Source organism: Vulpes lagopus, chromosome 8, assembly GCF_018345385.1.
Source record: "Vulpes lagopus strain Blue_001 chromosome 8, ASM1834538v1, whole genome shotgun sequence".
Classification (NCBI taxonomy): Eukaryota; Metazoa; Chordata; class Mammalia; order Carnivora; family Canidae; genus Vulpes; species Vulpes lagopus.
In genome coordinates, this window is record NC_054831.1 from 32529962 (window position 1) to 32544439 (window position 14478).

Genomic DNA, 14478 nt, shown 5'->3' on the forward strand with positions numbered 1-14478 from the left:
TCTTTTAATCCCATTAGGATTCTGCCAGTGAATTGGTTGATACTCTTTATCTTCCATATTGGTACCATCTCACATATGGTCTTTAATTATAGCACTTAAGTTAAAAGTTACATGCATGCATTTTAAACATTTTTTATAGCGGTAGAATATGCATAACAAAAATTACCCTTTTAATCATTTTTTAAGTGTCCAGTGTAGTGGCATATGATAATTTTATGTTTAACTTTTTGAGGGAACACCAAAGTTTTCTACTGTAGCTCTACATTTTACATTCTCACCAGTAGTGCATGCATATCAATTTATTCATATCCTTACCAACGTTTCCTGGAGTTTTTATATAATCCTGTCCTAATGGGTATGATAGAATCTTGTGATTTTGATTTGCGTTTTCTTTTATGTTGAGTATTTTTTCATGTGCTTATTTATTGCTTATTTACATATCCTCTTTGAAGAAAAGTTTTTTCAACTCCTTTCTTTGGATTGAATTATTTATTTTATTCTGGGATTGGAGTTCTTTATATATTAATGGATATTAATCCTTTATCAAATGTGTCATTTTCAGATATTTTCTCCCTTTCTGTGGGTTGCCTTTTCACACTTTTGATAGCATTCTTTGATCCATAAGTTATTGATAAAGCTCTGTTTATTTTTTCTTTTGTTGCCTGTGCTTTTGGTATCCTTGTCAAGCAATCATTACTGAATTTAATATTATGAAGCTTTCCCCCCCTATTTTTTCTTCTAAGAGTTTTACAGTTTTAGCACTTACACTTAGGTCTTTGATTAATTTTGAGTTAATTTTTGTATGTTATGAGAGAAGGGTCCAATTTCATTCTTTCCCATAGTGATGTCCAATTTTCTCAGTACCGTTTGATGAAAAGATGGTCTTTTCTCAATGGAAAGGTCTTGGTATGATTGTCCTTACTCAGTTAACCACCTAAGTGAAGGTTTATCTCTGGGATCTCTATTGTATTCTGTTGATCTATAGATCTGTTTCCTTAAAGTTTTAAACATATATGATCATGTCATCTGCAAAAATAGATAATATTACTTCTTTTCAATTTGGATGTCATTTATTTCTTTTTCTTTCCTAATTACTCTGGCTAGAACTTAGAATTGTATGTTAAATAGCAATGGCAAAAGCACACATCCTGATCTTGTCTCTGGTCTTAGTGAAGATCTAACAGCTTTTCCTCTACCTAGTGTACTGTTAGCTGTGGGTTTTTCACATGTGGCCTTTGTGTTGATATAGTTTCCCTAAATTCCTAGTACATTGAGTGTTTTTTATAATGAAAGGGTATTAAAATATGTCAGATCTTTTTTTCTGCGTTGATGGCATCATGTAGGGACTTTTACTTCTTTCTGCTGTGGTATATAACATTAATTGATTTTAATGTGATGAATCATCCTTGCATTCTAGGAATAAATCCCACTTTTGATCATTATGTATTATCCTTTTAATATGCTGCTGAATTTGATTTGCTAATCTTCTGTTGAGGATTTTGTATTGATACTCATAAGAGATACTTATTTGTAGTGTCTTCATATGGCTTTGGTAATGCTGGCTTCATAGAATGAGTTAGGAAGTGTTCCCAACCTTCAGTTTTTTAAAAAGATTTCAGGAAAGTCACCGTTAACTCTTCATTAAAGTTTTGGTAGAATTAATGAGTGAAGCCATCTGGTCTAGGGCTTTTCTTTTTTGGGAGGTTTTTGATTGCTGATTCAATCTCCTCATTATTGATCTGTTCAGATTTTCTATGTCTTCCTTACTCAGTCTTGGTAGGTAGTGTGTTTCTATGAATTTGTCCATTTCATCTAGGTTATCCAATTTCTTGGCATACAATTGTCCATAGTACTCTCTTCTAATCCTCTTCACTTCTGTAAAGTCGATCATCATGTGCCTACTTTCTTCCTGGTTTTAAGGAAGAAAGTCATTTCTTCTCTTTTTGTTAGTATAAATAATTCTTAGTTTTGATTAATTCAAAGAACTAACCTTTTAGAAGCCAACTATAAGAAAAAAATTGGAAAGGCTACAAATACATGGCGATTAAACAACATGCTATTAAACAACCAGGAAATCAAAGAGGAAATAAAACAATATATGGAAACAAATGAAAATTAATACACAGTGCTCTAAAACCTTTGGACTGTAGCAAAAGCAAGTCCTCAGAGGGAAGTATATAGTAATACAGGCCTACCTCAAGAAGTAAAAAAAATCTCGGGGTGCCCAGCTGGCTCAGTCATTGGAGCATGCAACTCTTGATCTTGAGGTTCTAAGTTCAAACCTCACATTGGGTATAGAGATTACATAAAAATAATATCTTTTTAAAAAACAAGAATTTAAGAACTGAGAAAAATCTCAAACTAACCTTTTTATTCTAAAAGTAATTTATTTAAAAGATTTATTATTTTATTTATTATGTACTGTTGGATCCTGTTAGCTAATACCTTGGTGAGAATTTTTGCATCCATGTTCATCAGGGATATTGATCTATGATTCTCCTTTTTGTTGGAGTCTTTGTCTGGTATTGGGATCAAGGTAATGCTGGCCTCATAGAATGATTTTGGAAAATTTCCTTCCATTTCTATTTTTTGATACAGTTTCATAAGAAAAAAAGTCTCATAAGAGACTAAAAATAGTATTCTTTAAATTTTTGGTAGAATTCTACGGGGAAGCCATTTGACCTTGGACTCTTGTAATTGGGAGATTTTTGATAACTGCTTCAATTTCTTTGCTGGTTATGGATCTGTTTAGGTTTTCTCTTTCTTCCTGTTTCAGTTTTGGTAGTTGAAGTGGTTCTAGGAATGTATTCATTTCTTCCAGATTGCCTAACTTGTTAGCATATAACTGCTCATAATACTCTTACAATTTTATTTCTGTGGTGTTCATTGAGATCTTTCCTCTTTCATTTGTGATTTTATTTATTTGAGTCCTTTCTCTTTTTGTTGAGTCTGGCTAGGGGTTTATTGATCTTAATTCTTTCAAAGAACCAGCTCCTAGGTGGTTTATCTGTTTTACTGTTTTTGTTTGTTTGTTTGTTTGTTTCTTTTTCATTGATTTCTGCTCTAATCTCTATTATTTCCCTTCTGCTGGATTTAGGCTTTATTTACTATTCCTTTTACAGCTTTTTTAGGTGTAATACTAGGTTGTGTATTTGAGACTTTTCTTGTTTCTTGAGAAAGGCCTGTATTGCAATAGACTTCCCTCTTAGGATCTCCTTTGCTGCATCCCAAAGGTTCTGAACTATCCATGTTTTCATTTGCATTTGCTTCCATGTATTTTTTAAATTCTTGATTAATTTCCTGCTTGACCCATTCATTCTTTAGTAAGATGCTCTTTAACCTCCATGTGTTTGTGGTCCTTCCAAATTTTTTCTTGTAGTTGAAATCAAGTTTTAAAGCATTATGGTCTTAAAATATGCATGATATAATCTAAGTCTTTCTGTACTGGTTAAGACCTGATTTATGACCCAGTAAATGATCTCTTATGGAGAATGTTCTGTGTATGCTTGAGAAGAATGTATATTGTGATGCTGTAGGATGAAATGCTCTGAATATACCTGTGAAGACCATCTAGTTCAGTGTGTCACTCAAAAGCCTTGTTTCCTTCTGGATCTTCTGCTTAGATGATCTGTTCGTTCCTATGAGTGGGGTGTTAAAGTCCCCTACTATTAGTGTATTATTGTCAATTAGTTTGTTTAATTTTGTTATTAATTGGTTTATATATTTGGCCGTTCCCAGGTTAGGAGCATAAATATTTACAATTATTAGATCTTCTTGTTGGATAAACCCTTTATTATGATATAGTGTCTTTCATCTCTTGTTACAGTCTTCTGTTTAAAATCTAGTTTGTGGGATCCCTGGGTGGCGCAGCGGTTTGGCGCCTGCCTTTGGCCCAGGGCGCGATCCTGGAGACCCGGGATCGAATCCCATATCAGGCTCCCGGTGCATGGAGCCTGCTTCTCCCTCCGCCTGTGTCTCTGCCTCTCTCTCTCTCTCTCTCTCTGTGACTATCATAAATAATAAAAAAAATAAAAATAAAAATAAAAATAAATAAAATCTAGTTTGTCTGACAAGGATGGCTATGCCAGCTTTCTTTTAATGTCCATTGGCATGATAAATGGTTCTCTACCCCCTCACTTTCAATCTAGAGGTGTCTTTGGGTCTAAAATGAGTCTCTTGTAAATGCCCCATATTGCTGGGTCTTGTTTTTTTAGTCCATTCTGATACCTTCTATCATTTGGTAGGAGCATTTAGTCCATTTACATTCCAAGTAATTACTGAAGGATGAATTTAGTGCCATTTGATCAGCAACCTGTAAAGTTGCTGTTCCTGTATATTGTCTCTGTTCCTTTTTGGTCTTTGTTACTTTTGGGCTCTCTCTTCACTCAAAGGATCACCTTTAATATTTCTTGCAGGGCTGGTTTAGTGTTCAGAAATTCCTTTTAATCTTTGTTTGTCTGGAACTTTTTATCTCTCCTCTATAGTCTGAGTGACAGCATTGCTGAATAAAGTATTTTTGGCTGCATATTTTCCCATTTATCATATTGAATATATCATGCCAGTCCTTTCTGGCCTGCTAGGTGTCTGTGAGCAGATCTGCTGATAGTCTTATGTGTCTACCATTATAGGTTAAGGATCTCTTGTCCCGAGCCGCTTTCAGGATTTTCTCTTTATCTGTGAAATTTGCAAGCTTCATTAATTCTGTGTTGAGGTGTTGACCTATTTTTATTGGTTTGAGGAGGGTCTGTGCCTCCTGGACTTGAATGCCTGTTTCCTTCCCTAGATTAGGGAAGTTCTCAGCTATAATTTGTTCAAATAAACCTCTTTTCCCTGTCCCTCTCTTCATCTTCTGGAACCCCCATTATCCAGCTATTTTATATTATGAAATTGCTGAGTTCAGTAAGTCACCATTCATAATCCAGTAGTTTTCTTTCTCTCTTCTTTTCAGCTTCTTTATTTTCCATAATTTTATACTCTGTATCATTGACTCTCTTCTGCCTCTTTTTTCCTTGTTTTTAGAGCTTCTGTTTGGGACTACGTCTTGGTAATACCATTTTAAATTTCAGCCTGATTTTTGTTCTTTTATTTCTATAATAAGGAACTCTCTAGTGTGTTCTATGCTTTTTTTCAAGGCTACTAGTATCTTTATAATCATTGTTTTAAGTCCTGGTTCAGATGTCTTACTTACATCCATATTGATTAAATCCCTGGAAGTGAATACTGCATCCTATTCTTTGTTTTGGGATGAATTTCTCCATGTCATCATTTTGTCCAGAGAAGAATAGAAGAAAGAAAAGATGACAATAAAAAAAAAAAAAAAAAACGGAACCAAACCAACAAACAAAAAAAACTAGATTCTGGATGTGTTTTGTTGGATCCTGCTTGTTAAATGAAAATAAGAAAATAAGAGAGAAAAACTATTTTTTAAACGTGTGTGTATGTATATATAATAAAATACAATGGAAATATATATATGCTATGGCATATATTTATAGCATATATATAACAATTTTTAAGTAGTAAGAGAAATTGAAAAAACAACTCAAAAAATAATAATGAAAAACTTAATAAAAAAAAATACCATGAATGCTATATACTTCCCCAGAGCTGAAGTTTTACAGCCCTCTATGATCAGTAAACTTAGTGCGAGCCAGTTGTTCCTGCTGGTATTCTGGAGGGACCTATGCACTGATTCTCAGGTGCCCTCACCCTGGTGGAAATGCTCCTCCCTTGCCAGGGGGCCTGGCTTAGTGTATGTAAGTGGCTCCGGATTCCCCTGAGTAATGCTGTTTCATTCCCTGAAGGCTTTCTGCACTGATGGGAGGGACAAAAATGGCAGCTCCCCAATCTCTAGCCCTGGAGCTGAACATTCATGCCCTTCACTCTTCAGTGAGCCGTCATTGAAAAGCACTCAGTTACTCTTGCCTCCCTGGTTTCCATCAGATCTCTGTGTTCACCCAGACTATGAGCATTTTTATCTCAGGCACTTGAGTTTCAAAACTCAAATTTTACAGACACCTGTGCCACAGACTCATGGTGTTCCTCCTGGTGAGGTAAAGGAGGGTTCCTGCCACGCTTCTGCCTTTTGCTGGACCCCTGCCGGGAAACTGGTTACAAGACTGTGCAGTAGTTTGCAGTTTATGGTAACACAGAACAGAAAGCCAGCACCTAGACTCACTGTTTTCTTTTTTTTTTATTTTATTTTTTTTATTTATTTATGATAGTCACAGAGAGAGAGAGAGAGAGCGAGGCAGAGACACAGGCAGAGGGAGAAGCAGGCTCCATGCACCGGGAGCCCGATGTGGGATTCGATCCCGGGTCTCCAGGATTGCGCCCTGGGCCGAAGGCAGGCGCCAAACTGCTGCGCCACCCAGGGATCCCTGACTCACTGTTTTCAACCAGCTTTCATGCTCCTATGCCTGCGAATTCTGTGCACTCAGACACCCCAGTTCTTTTTGTAACCCAGGGGATCCTGAGACAATGCTGTTCCACCTGGGATTCTGTCTCACCTGAGCACTTTTAAGCCAGCAATGTACATAGCAGACTTCTGAAAGTTACATTTTGTGCTCTGCTGCTTTTAATACTTTGCAGTAGCCTCCTTAAGCATGCTCCCTCCCCTCTGCCATATCCTCCAGTATAACACCCCATATTCAAGTCTCTGCACCTCTTACCTTCCAAAAAGTGGTTGCTTTTCTTTTTTCTCTTTGTAGAATTGCAGCATTTCTTTTCTCAGATCTCTGATTTCATGGGTATTCAGAAGGATTTGATAACTGTCTAGCTGTGTTTGAGAGAGTAGAGATACTTAGGGTCCCCTACTCCTCCACCGTCTTAAGTCCTCTCCCATGTCAATTTTTTAAATTTTTGCTTTTCATTTGTTTCAATATATTTTCCTAGTGATTTTTTTTTGTTTGACCCACCCATTTGTGTTTAGGAGTATGTTATTTAATTTCTACATATTTGTGAATTTTCCAGTTTCCTTCTGTTAATGTTTTCTAGTTTGTTTCCATTGTGATCAGAAAAGATATTTTATAAGCTTTCAGTTTTTTAAAATTTAGGTTTTAAAAGACGTGGTTTTTGACATATGATCTAAGCTGGTGAGTGCTCCTTATATGCTTGAGGAAAATGTGTATTCTCAGTTGTTGGGTGGATTTTTCTCTTTATATCTGTTAGGTACAATTGATCTGTAATGTTGTTTAGTCTGTTTTTTTATTGATATTCTATATGGCTTTTCTATCTGTTATTGGAAGTAGGAAGTAGGATATTGAAGTCTCCACCTACTATTGTAGTGCGTTTCTCCCTTTAATTGTATATTTTTGGTGTTCTCTCAATAGGTAAATTTTTTTTCTCTTGTAACAGTTTTTGACTTAGTGTATTTCATCTAATATTAGTATAGTTCTCTTTGGATTATGGTTGGCACAGGATGTATTTTTCCATCTTTTCACTTTCATTCTATATATATCTGTATATCTAATGTATCTTATAAACCCTAAATATATGTTGTCATTTTTTGAACTCTAGTCCTCGACTCTGTGCCTTTTGATTCTGAAGTTTAATCCATTTAGTTTTAAAGTAATTGTCAATAACGAAGGACTTTTGTCATATTGTTTTCACTATGTTATAGGACTTTTTTATCATTCAGTTCCTCTATTACTACCTTCTGTTCACTTTTTTGTAGTGACATCTTTTAACTCCCTTCTGATTTCTTTTTTTGCATATTCTGTAGTTTCTTTCTTTATGATTATCATGGGTGGATTTTTAGGGGGATTACATATATTAAGTTATACCAGTCTATTTTGAATTGATACCAACTTAACTGAATTGCATGTAAAAAGTCCTTTATATCTCCTCCTCTGTTTTGTTTTCACAATTACATCTTTATGTATCATGTACCCATTAACATAGTTTTTTTATTTATTTTTTTTTATGATAGTCACAGAGAGAGAGAGAGAGAGAGAGAGAGAGAGAGAGAGAGAGAGGCAGAAACATAGGCAGCGGGAGAAGCAGGCTCCATGCGCCGGGAGCCCGACGTGGGACTCGATCCCGGGTCTCCAGGATCACGCCCTGGGCCAAAGGCAGGCGCCAAACCGCTGCGCCACCCAGGGATCCCCCATTAACATAGATTTAAAGTCATTTTATGTATTTGTCTTCTAAATCCTGTAGAAAATAAAAAGTGGAATTATAAACCAAAATTACAATAATACTAGATTTTATATTTGCCCGTGTATTTACCTTTACCAAGTACAAGTTACTTTTTCTCCTTTCATTTAACCTGAAGGACTTTGTTTAGCATTTCTTAAAGGACAGATATATTGATTATGAACTCCCTCAGCTTTTCTTTAAGTTTTCCCTTATTGTTTGATGGACAGTTTTGGTAATTTTAAAAGTCTCAGTTGGCAGGTTTTTCCCTTTCAGCACTTTATTTTTTTTCCTACCCCCCCTTTCCCCCCCCCCAGCACTTTATATTTTAATTTCTTTAGAGAGAGAGTGATCAGGGAAGGGGAAGAGAGGGAGAGAGAGAGAGAGAAAGAGAGAGAAAAAGGGACAATCCTAAGCAGGCTCCACACCTAGTGCAGGGCCCAACATGGGGCTTGATCTCATGACCCTGAGCCAAAATCGAGAGTCAGACACTGAACTGACTGAGCCGTCCAAGCACCCATTAATATTTTAAGTATGTCATCCTGTTGCCTTCTGGCCCCCAAGGTTTCTGCTGAGAAATTAACTGATAATCTTACTAAGGATTCCTTGTGAGTGACAAATTGCATTTCTCATACTGCTTTCAAGATTCTCTATTTGTCTTCCAAGAGTTTGATTATATTATTTCTCTATGAGGGTCTCAAGTTCATTCTACTTAAATTTCTTTGAGTTCTTACACTTGTCAGTTTATGTATTTTATCTAATTTTGGAAGTTTTTAGCTATTGGGTCTTCAAATAATTTCTGTGTACCTTTCTTTCTCTCCTGTTTTAAGAACCTTCCATAATATATACGTTGTTTTTCTTGAGGGAACCCCTCAAGTATCTTAGGCTCTGTTCTATTCATTATTTTTTCTTTCTGTTCCTCAGTCTCTGTAATTTCAGTTGTCCTAGCTTCAGATTTACTAATTCTTTTTTATTCCTATTCAGATCTGCAGGTGAATCTCTCTAGCGAATTTTTCATTTTAGTTATCGTTCTTTTGAATACCAGAATTTGTTTCATTTTTATAATTTCTGTGTCTGTTGATATTCACATTTTGGTCCTTCATTGTTTTCCTAATTTCCTCTAGGTTCTTTTGCATGTTTTCCTTTAGTTCTTTGAGCATACTTTAAGCTGTTGTTTTAAAGTCTTTAAGGCCTATATCCCTGCTTCTTCAGGGATGGTTTCTGCTACTCTGTTTTTTTTTTTTTCCTTTGAATGGATCATGTTTTCCCATGTCTTTGAATGCCTTTGGTGTTTTGTTGAAAATTGGGCATTTGAAAACACAGCCACCTCTCAAGTCATTGCCAACTGGCTCTCTCCAGGAGCAGTCTTTCATTGAGTGAGCATGCTCTGGAGCCTTAGAATCAGCCTCAGGTGAAGACTTAAGGTGTTCTTGGATCTTTTCTGAACATGCATCTTCCCTGGGCTTGAGTATGGTTTTCTTGAGTATGTTTTTTTTTTTTAATTCTCTTACATACACAGCTACTTTTAAATTTATTCATTTCCGAAAGAGTCTCACCCAAGCTTTTGGAAGCCTTGGATATTCTACAATATGTCTTTATGATCTCTTACCCAGGGATCTATTGCTTTTAGTCTTCTACAACCTTCCCAAGTACCGCATGTTGCTTTTTGCTGCCAGAGCTCCAAGTTAGGTGAAACAGAGCAGTTCCTCAGACATCCCAGAGACAAGTGAGAACACTGCAGATAAAGTCTGCTATGCTCCCTCTGGTTTGACAGAAGGAATTAGACCAAGATTACAGCATGCTAAGGAGAGGGCTGGGCAAGAACAAAATACTATGGAATTTCCTACTGTTTTGAATGTGGCTTTTTCTTGATTTTGCATTTGCTTGGTTGTATGCCTTTGTTTATTGTCCAGAGTTTCTATAAGATTATTTTAACCAATTTTTGCTTTTTTTTTTTTTGACATCTCCACTGGGTAACAAGGGCTTAGAGTTACCTAGTTTTGCCATTCTGCTGACTTCAATCCGTAAGCATAAGTTTTTAGAAACCATACTAGAACTTAACAAAATAACCATTTTCTCACCTAAAGAATGCTTTCAGATTATTTACACAGTTACGAAAATGGTTTTTGGAATATCTCTTTGCCTTTAGAGCCTATGTCACATTCTTGTTACTCTTCAATATGGCAGGCAAACACTCCTATTTTTTTTTTTTTTGAGACAAGATTGGATTTTAAGGAAATAATAAAGTCATTTGTTTGATAATGAAATGAGTAAGTTACACACTGAAATTTTTGGTACAAATTTTTTTAGTTGCCATAATAAGGTAATTCCATCAGAGGCCCAGAGAAGATTTTGAGGAATGAGGTACAAGTAATGAAGGAGTTGCTAATTGCCTAAGTGATTACTTTAAAGATTATAGGTAATTGATACTTATGTTCTGGTTTGGTGAAATCTTATTTTAAAATCTCATGTTTATGTAATTTGTATCCGTTGATAGAATTTTAAAATGTTGAAGGCACATCTTTATGGGAAATGAATACAAATTGTCTTTGAAATGGCATAAGTGATTATAAGATAGGATTTCTCTTTTAGGTGGAATCGTCTAGGATCTGTCTGCTGTAATCTATGACAGCTTAATCTGTGACAAACTTATATCCTTGTGCTTTTTCTCTAGTTATCATTGACTTGAATGACTTTTTAAACCATGTTTATAAGCTAGTGAAATTACTCTTTTGATATCACTCAGTTGCTATAAACTCACTTTCATATGAGTATTTATGAAATTCTGTAAAATAATTTTGGGATCTTATATGAAGGAAAAAGAACCTGTGTGAAGAAGTAGTAAGAAATACAGATGATTATCTATCAAGTGTAATAATGGCTAAAAGCTACATTGAAGAGAAAAAAAATGATTTGGCTGCAGCTATGAAGATAGCAAGAGAGTTAAAATCAGCTCCTTCTTTAAGGACTTATTGTGACCTGAATCAGGTAATTTTGATCATAATGCGAATTATTTCTGAAGTCTGTTATTTTACATGGCTTTGGAATATGATGTTTTAAGACATAAAATTTTTTTAAGATTTATTTATTTATTCATCAGAGAGACACACACACAGAGAGAGAGAGGCAGAGACACAGGCAGAGGGAGAAGCAGGCCCCATGCAGGGAGCCCAATGTGGGACTCGACCCCAGGTCTCCAGGATCAGGCTCTGGGCCGAAGGTGGTGCTAAACGGTTGAGCCACGCAGGCTGCCCAAGATATAAGAATGTGTTTTCAGATTATCCTAATTTATCTTGGCCTCAATTTAGAGTTGTTTGAATTCTAAAACAAACATTAATAAATTTGTTTAGCCTTTTATTATTTACCAGTTAGGGAAATGGCACAGTAATAAGGTCTTTATAACAGATGATCTGAGAGCAAGTAGGATGACATTGAGTTGGAATTTGATGTTCCTAGGGCATTTGAATAAAACTAAATGGAATTCTCTTTTTATAAACAATTATATATGTCTCATTTAAGATTTAATGCAAGGTTTTTTTTTTTCTCTTCCCGCTTCTCCAAATGTGCAGGTCAAGAGATAGAGTGCTTCCCCTATGTTCTATCATCTAATCATGTGCCTAGGGAGCACATATGGGAAAAATAAAAACACGTTTCTGATGAGACCATTTGGCATGACAGTGTTAACCATCAATCTTTTTTGTTGATTTCTACCTTGCTCCCTTGGGTTATAGATCCTACTCTATTGTCTTTAAGTCTTCATGGCCTTTTTCCATAGATAATCAGGTGTTTGGGCTGAACTGAAGTATAAAATAGAAGCCATTGGTATATCTACTTCCAAAGTCTCCAAGTAAAGAGAGAAGATTTGGCCACCATCTTACTTGGTCAGACTTCTCTCCAACCATAGTTCTAAAAACAATTGTCATTTCCTGTGTATTACATATGAGACATTAGGAGGTGTAAGAAAGTAATAAGATTTGGTATTCACCCTAGTTAGGTTTACTAAGATGAAGCAAAAAGATGATGGAGGATAGCAATGCAGGTACAGAGTGAATCTGATCAGAATTTTCTCCTATTACATAAATATATCCCATTTATTAACTAGACAACAGTCTATTAATTTTGTTATCTATTAATTTTTATCTCTAAAAGATTTTAAATTTCTTTGGGGGGAAAATCATAACTTACTTGCATCCCTTCCTTTGGGTGCCTAAAATTAAACCTTAAACACATTAATTAGTGAGACACTTAAAGGCTGTAGTTTCCTTCTTAAATTTTATTTTGTTTCAACGTTTATTTTTTAAAAATTCCTATCTGAGTAATGCGTCTCTTTTGATTCTAGATTATCCGTACTTTGAAATTAACATTTGAGAGTGAATTGTTACAAGTTAACTCTCTAAAACTAAGGAACTCTCCCAGGTAAGTAAATTGTAATTCAGGAGAACCTAACAATTAAGTATAAAAGTGTATTAGAGGCTAGATTTATTAAATAATAAGCAATTATAAATTGAAAATTTATGTCACAAATGTGTCCCAAATTAGCAACCATGTAAAGTAAGAATAATTTATGATAAATTAGAAAAGTATGTTGTCAGCTGACTTTTAGAGAAAGTAATAAACTTCTATTAGAGCACTTAAAAATATTCTTTTAGAGTTTTTAATGTTAGCAACTTTTATTTAGAAAAAGTAATAAAGTGATATTAGAACATTGACTTATATGCTCGTGTTTTAGGTTGAATATGAATTGTAGTGAGATCATCTGTATGTTCAACAATATGGGAAAGATTGAATTTGAGCGCTTAACAAAGTAAGTATAAGTATGGCAGAATGGGTGGGGGGCACCCAGGTGCACAGTCAATTAAGCATCCAGCTCTTAGTTTTTACTCAGGTCCTGATCTCAGGGTTTTGGGATCAAGCCCCAAACAGAGCTCTGCATTCAGCTTGGAGTCTGCTTAAGACTCTGCCCTTCCTCCCTGCATGCACACTCTTGCTCTCTTAAATAAATAAATCTTAAAAAAGGCAACATGCCATTAATTTCTGACAAGGTCTGAGAGAAAAATTACCTAAGAGACAGGAAAATTGATGTGTAGTATAGTATGTATGATTCAAAAACTGAAATAACAAAAAGGGCAAAGTTTTCTTTCATTTAAGTTTGTGTAAAATATTTAAGAATGAGAATATCTAGAAAGAATCAGTATTAACAAATACATATGTGAAAGTTATCTTTGAGATTCATTCATTCAGCCAGTGTTGAACACTGATTTTGTGATCGGCACCAATAACCTTAACGTTGTGATGTGTGTCAGAGAAGTTGTGATTTGTAGAGGATGATACATGTAAACAGTAAGATGCATAATTGCTAGGATAATTTATGCAGAATTTAGTGGAGGTATAAAGGAAGGGATTAGACAGTTCTTTTGGGGGTAATAGGAGACTTGGAGAAAGGAGAATTTTATTTTATCTATGAAAAATGAGTAACAATTGGAAAGGAGGCCAAAAGGGAGGTAGGCATCATAGCAGAAAGAAAGGTATGGGAAGTGAGATAACATGCTACATTCAGTGAACTGCATTTATAATTCCACTTGGCAGAGGATGCATATAGGTTAATCCTAAAGATTTTGTGTGCTGTGCAGCAGCCTTTGAACATTTATTTTCTAGATCATGTTATCCAGTGTGGTAGCCAGTAACCACATGTACCCATTTAAATTTAAGCATCAATCAATTAAAACAAAATTAAAAGGAAAAATTGGAGGGGTGCCTGGCTCAATTAGTTGGTAGAGTGTGTGACTCTTGATCTCAGGGTCATGAGTTCAAGCCCCATGTTGGGCATAGAGATTACTTTTAAAAAAAGGAAAAAATCAGATTCTTTGGTTGCTCTAGCTACATTCCAAGTGCTCAGTAGCCACATGTGGTTAGTAGCTATCATATTAGTGCCCCACATTTTCACTATTGGACAGCACAGCTGTACACAGTAGAAACCACTAAATGACTTTCAACATGAAAATAATAATAATTAGGTTACATTTTAAAAAGATAACTCTGGTGACCTTTTAGAGGATTGTTTGGAAGAGTATGATGCTAGAGGCTGAAGGATCAGTTGGGCTTTTGTATCAATAGTCTTAGCAAATGATGAGAAACCAAACATAGGTAGTAGCACTAGAGAGTAACAGATACAACAAATGCTAAATAGGGAAAACTGATAAAGCTTATTAGTTGTTTGAGCATGATGAATGAGGAAAAGGAAAGTATCCTCAATGATTTGCAGGTCTGGCTTTGGTGATTAAGTTGATGGATTGTGTTATTATTCACTAAGATTGAGAATACAAGAAAAAATTTAGGAGTGGA

The 14478-nt window shown here is 35.3% G+C and overlaps 1 protein-coding gene across 2 annotated transcripts in view; it reads left to right on the forward strand.

Annotated features, from left to right (window-relative positions):
* RNF17 (ring finger protein 17) overlaps positions 1–14478 on the forward strand; it is a 117088-nt gene that overhangs the window by 19735 nt on the left and 82875 nt on the right. For both annotated transcript variants that reach the window (XM_041767209.1, XM_041767210.1), the window contains exons 7-9: positions 10953–11124; positions 12476–12552; positions 12866–12940. In XM_041767209.1, coding sequence (XP_041623143.1) covers positions 10953–11124; positions 12476–12552; positions 12866–12940 — 324 coding nt within the window. The remainder of the gene's footprint in view (positions 1–10952; positions 11125–12475; positions 12553–12865; positions 12941–14478) is intronic.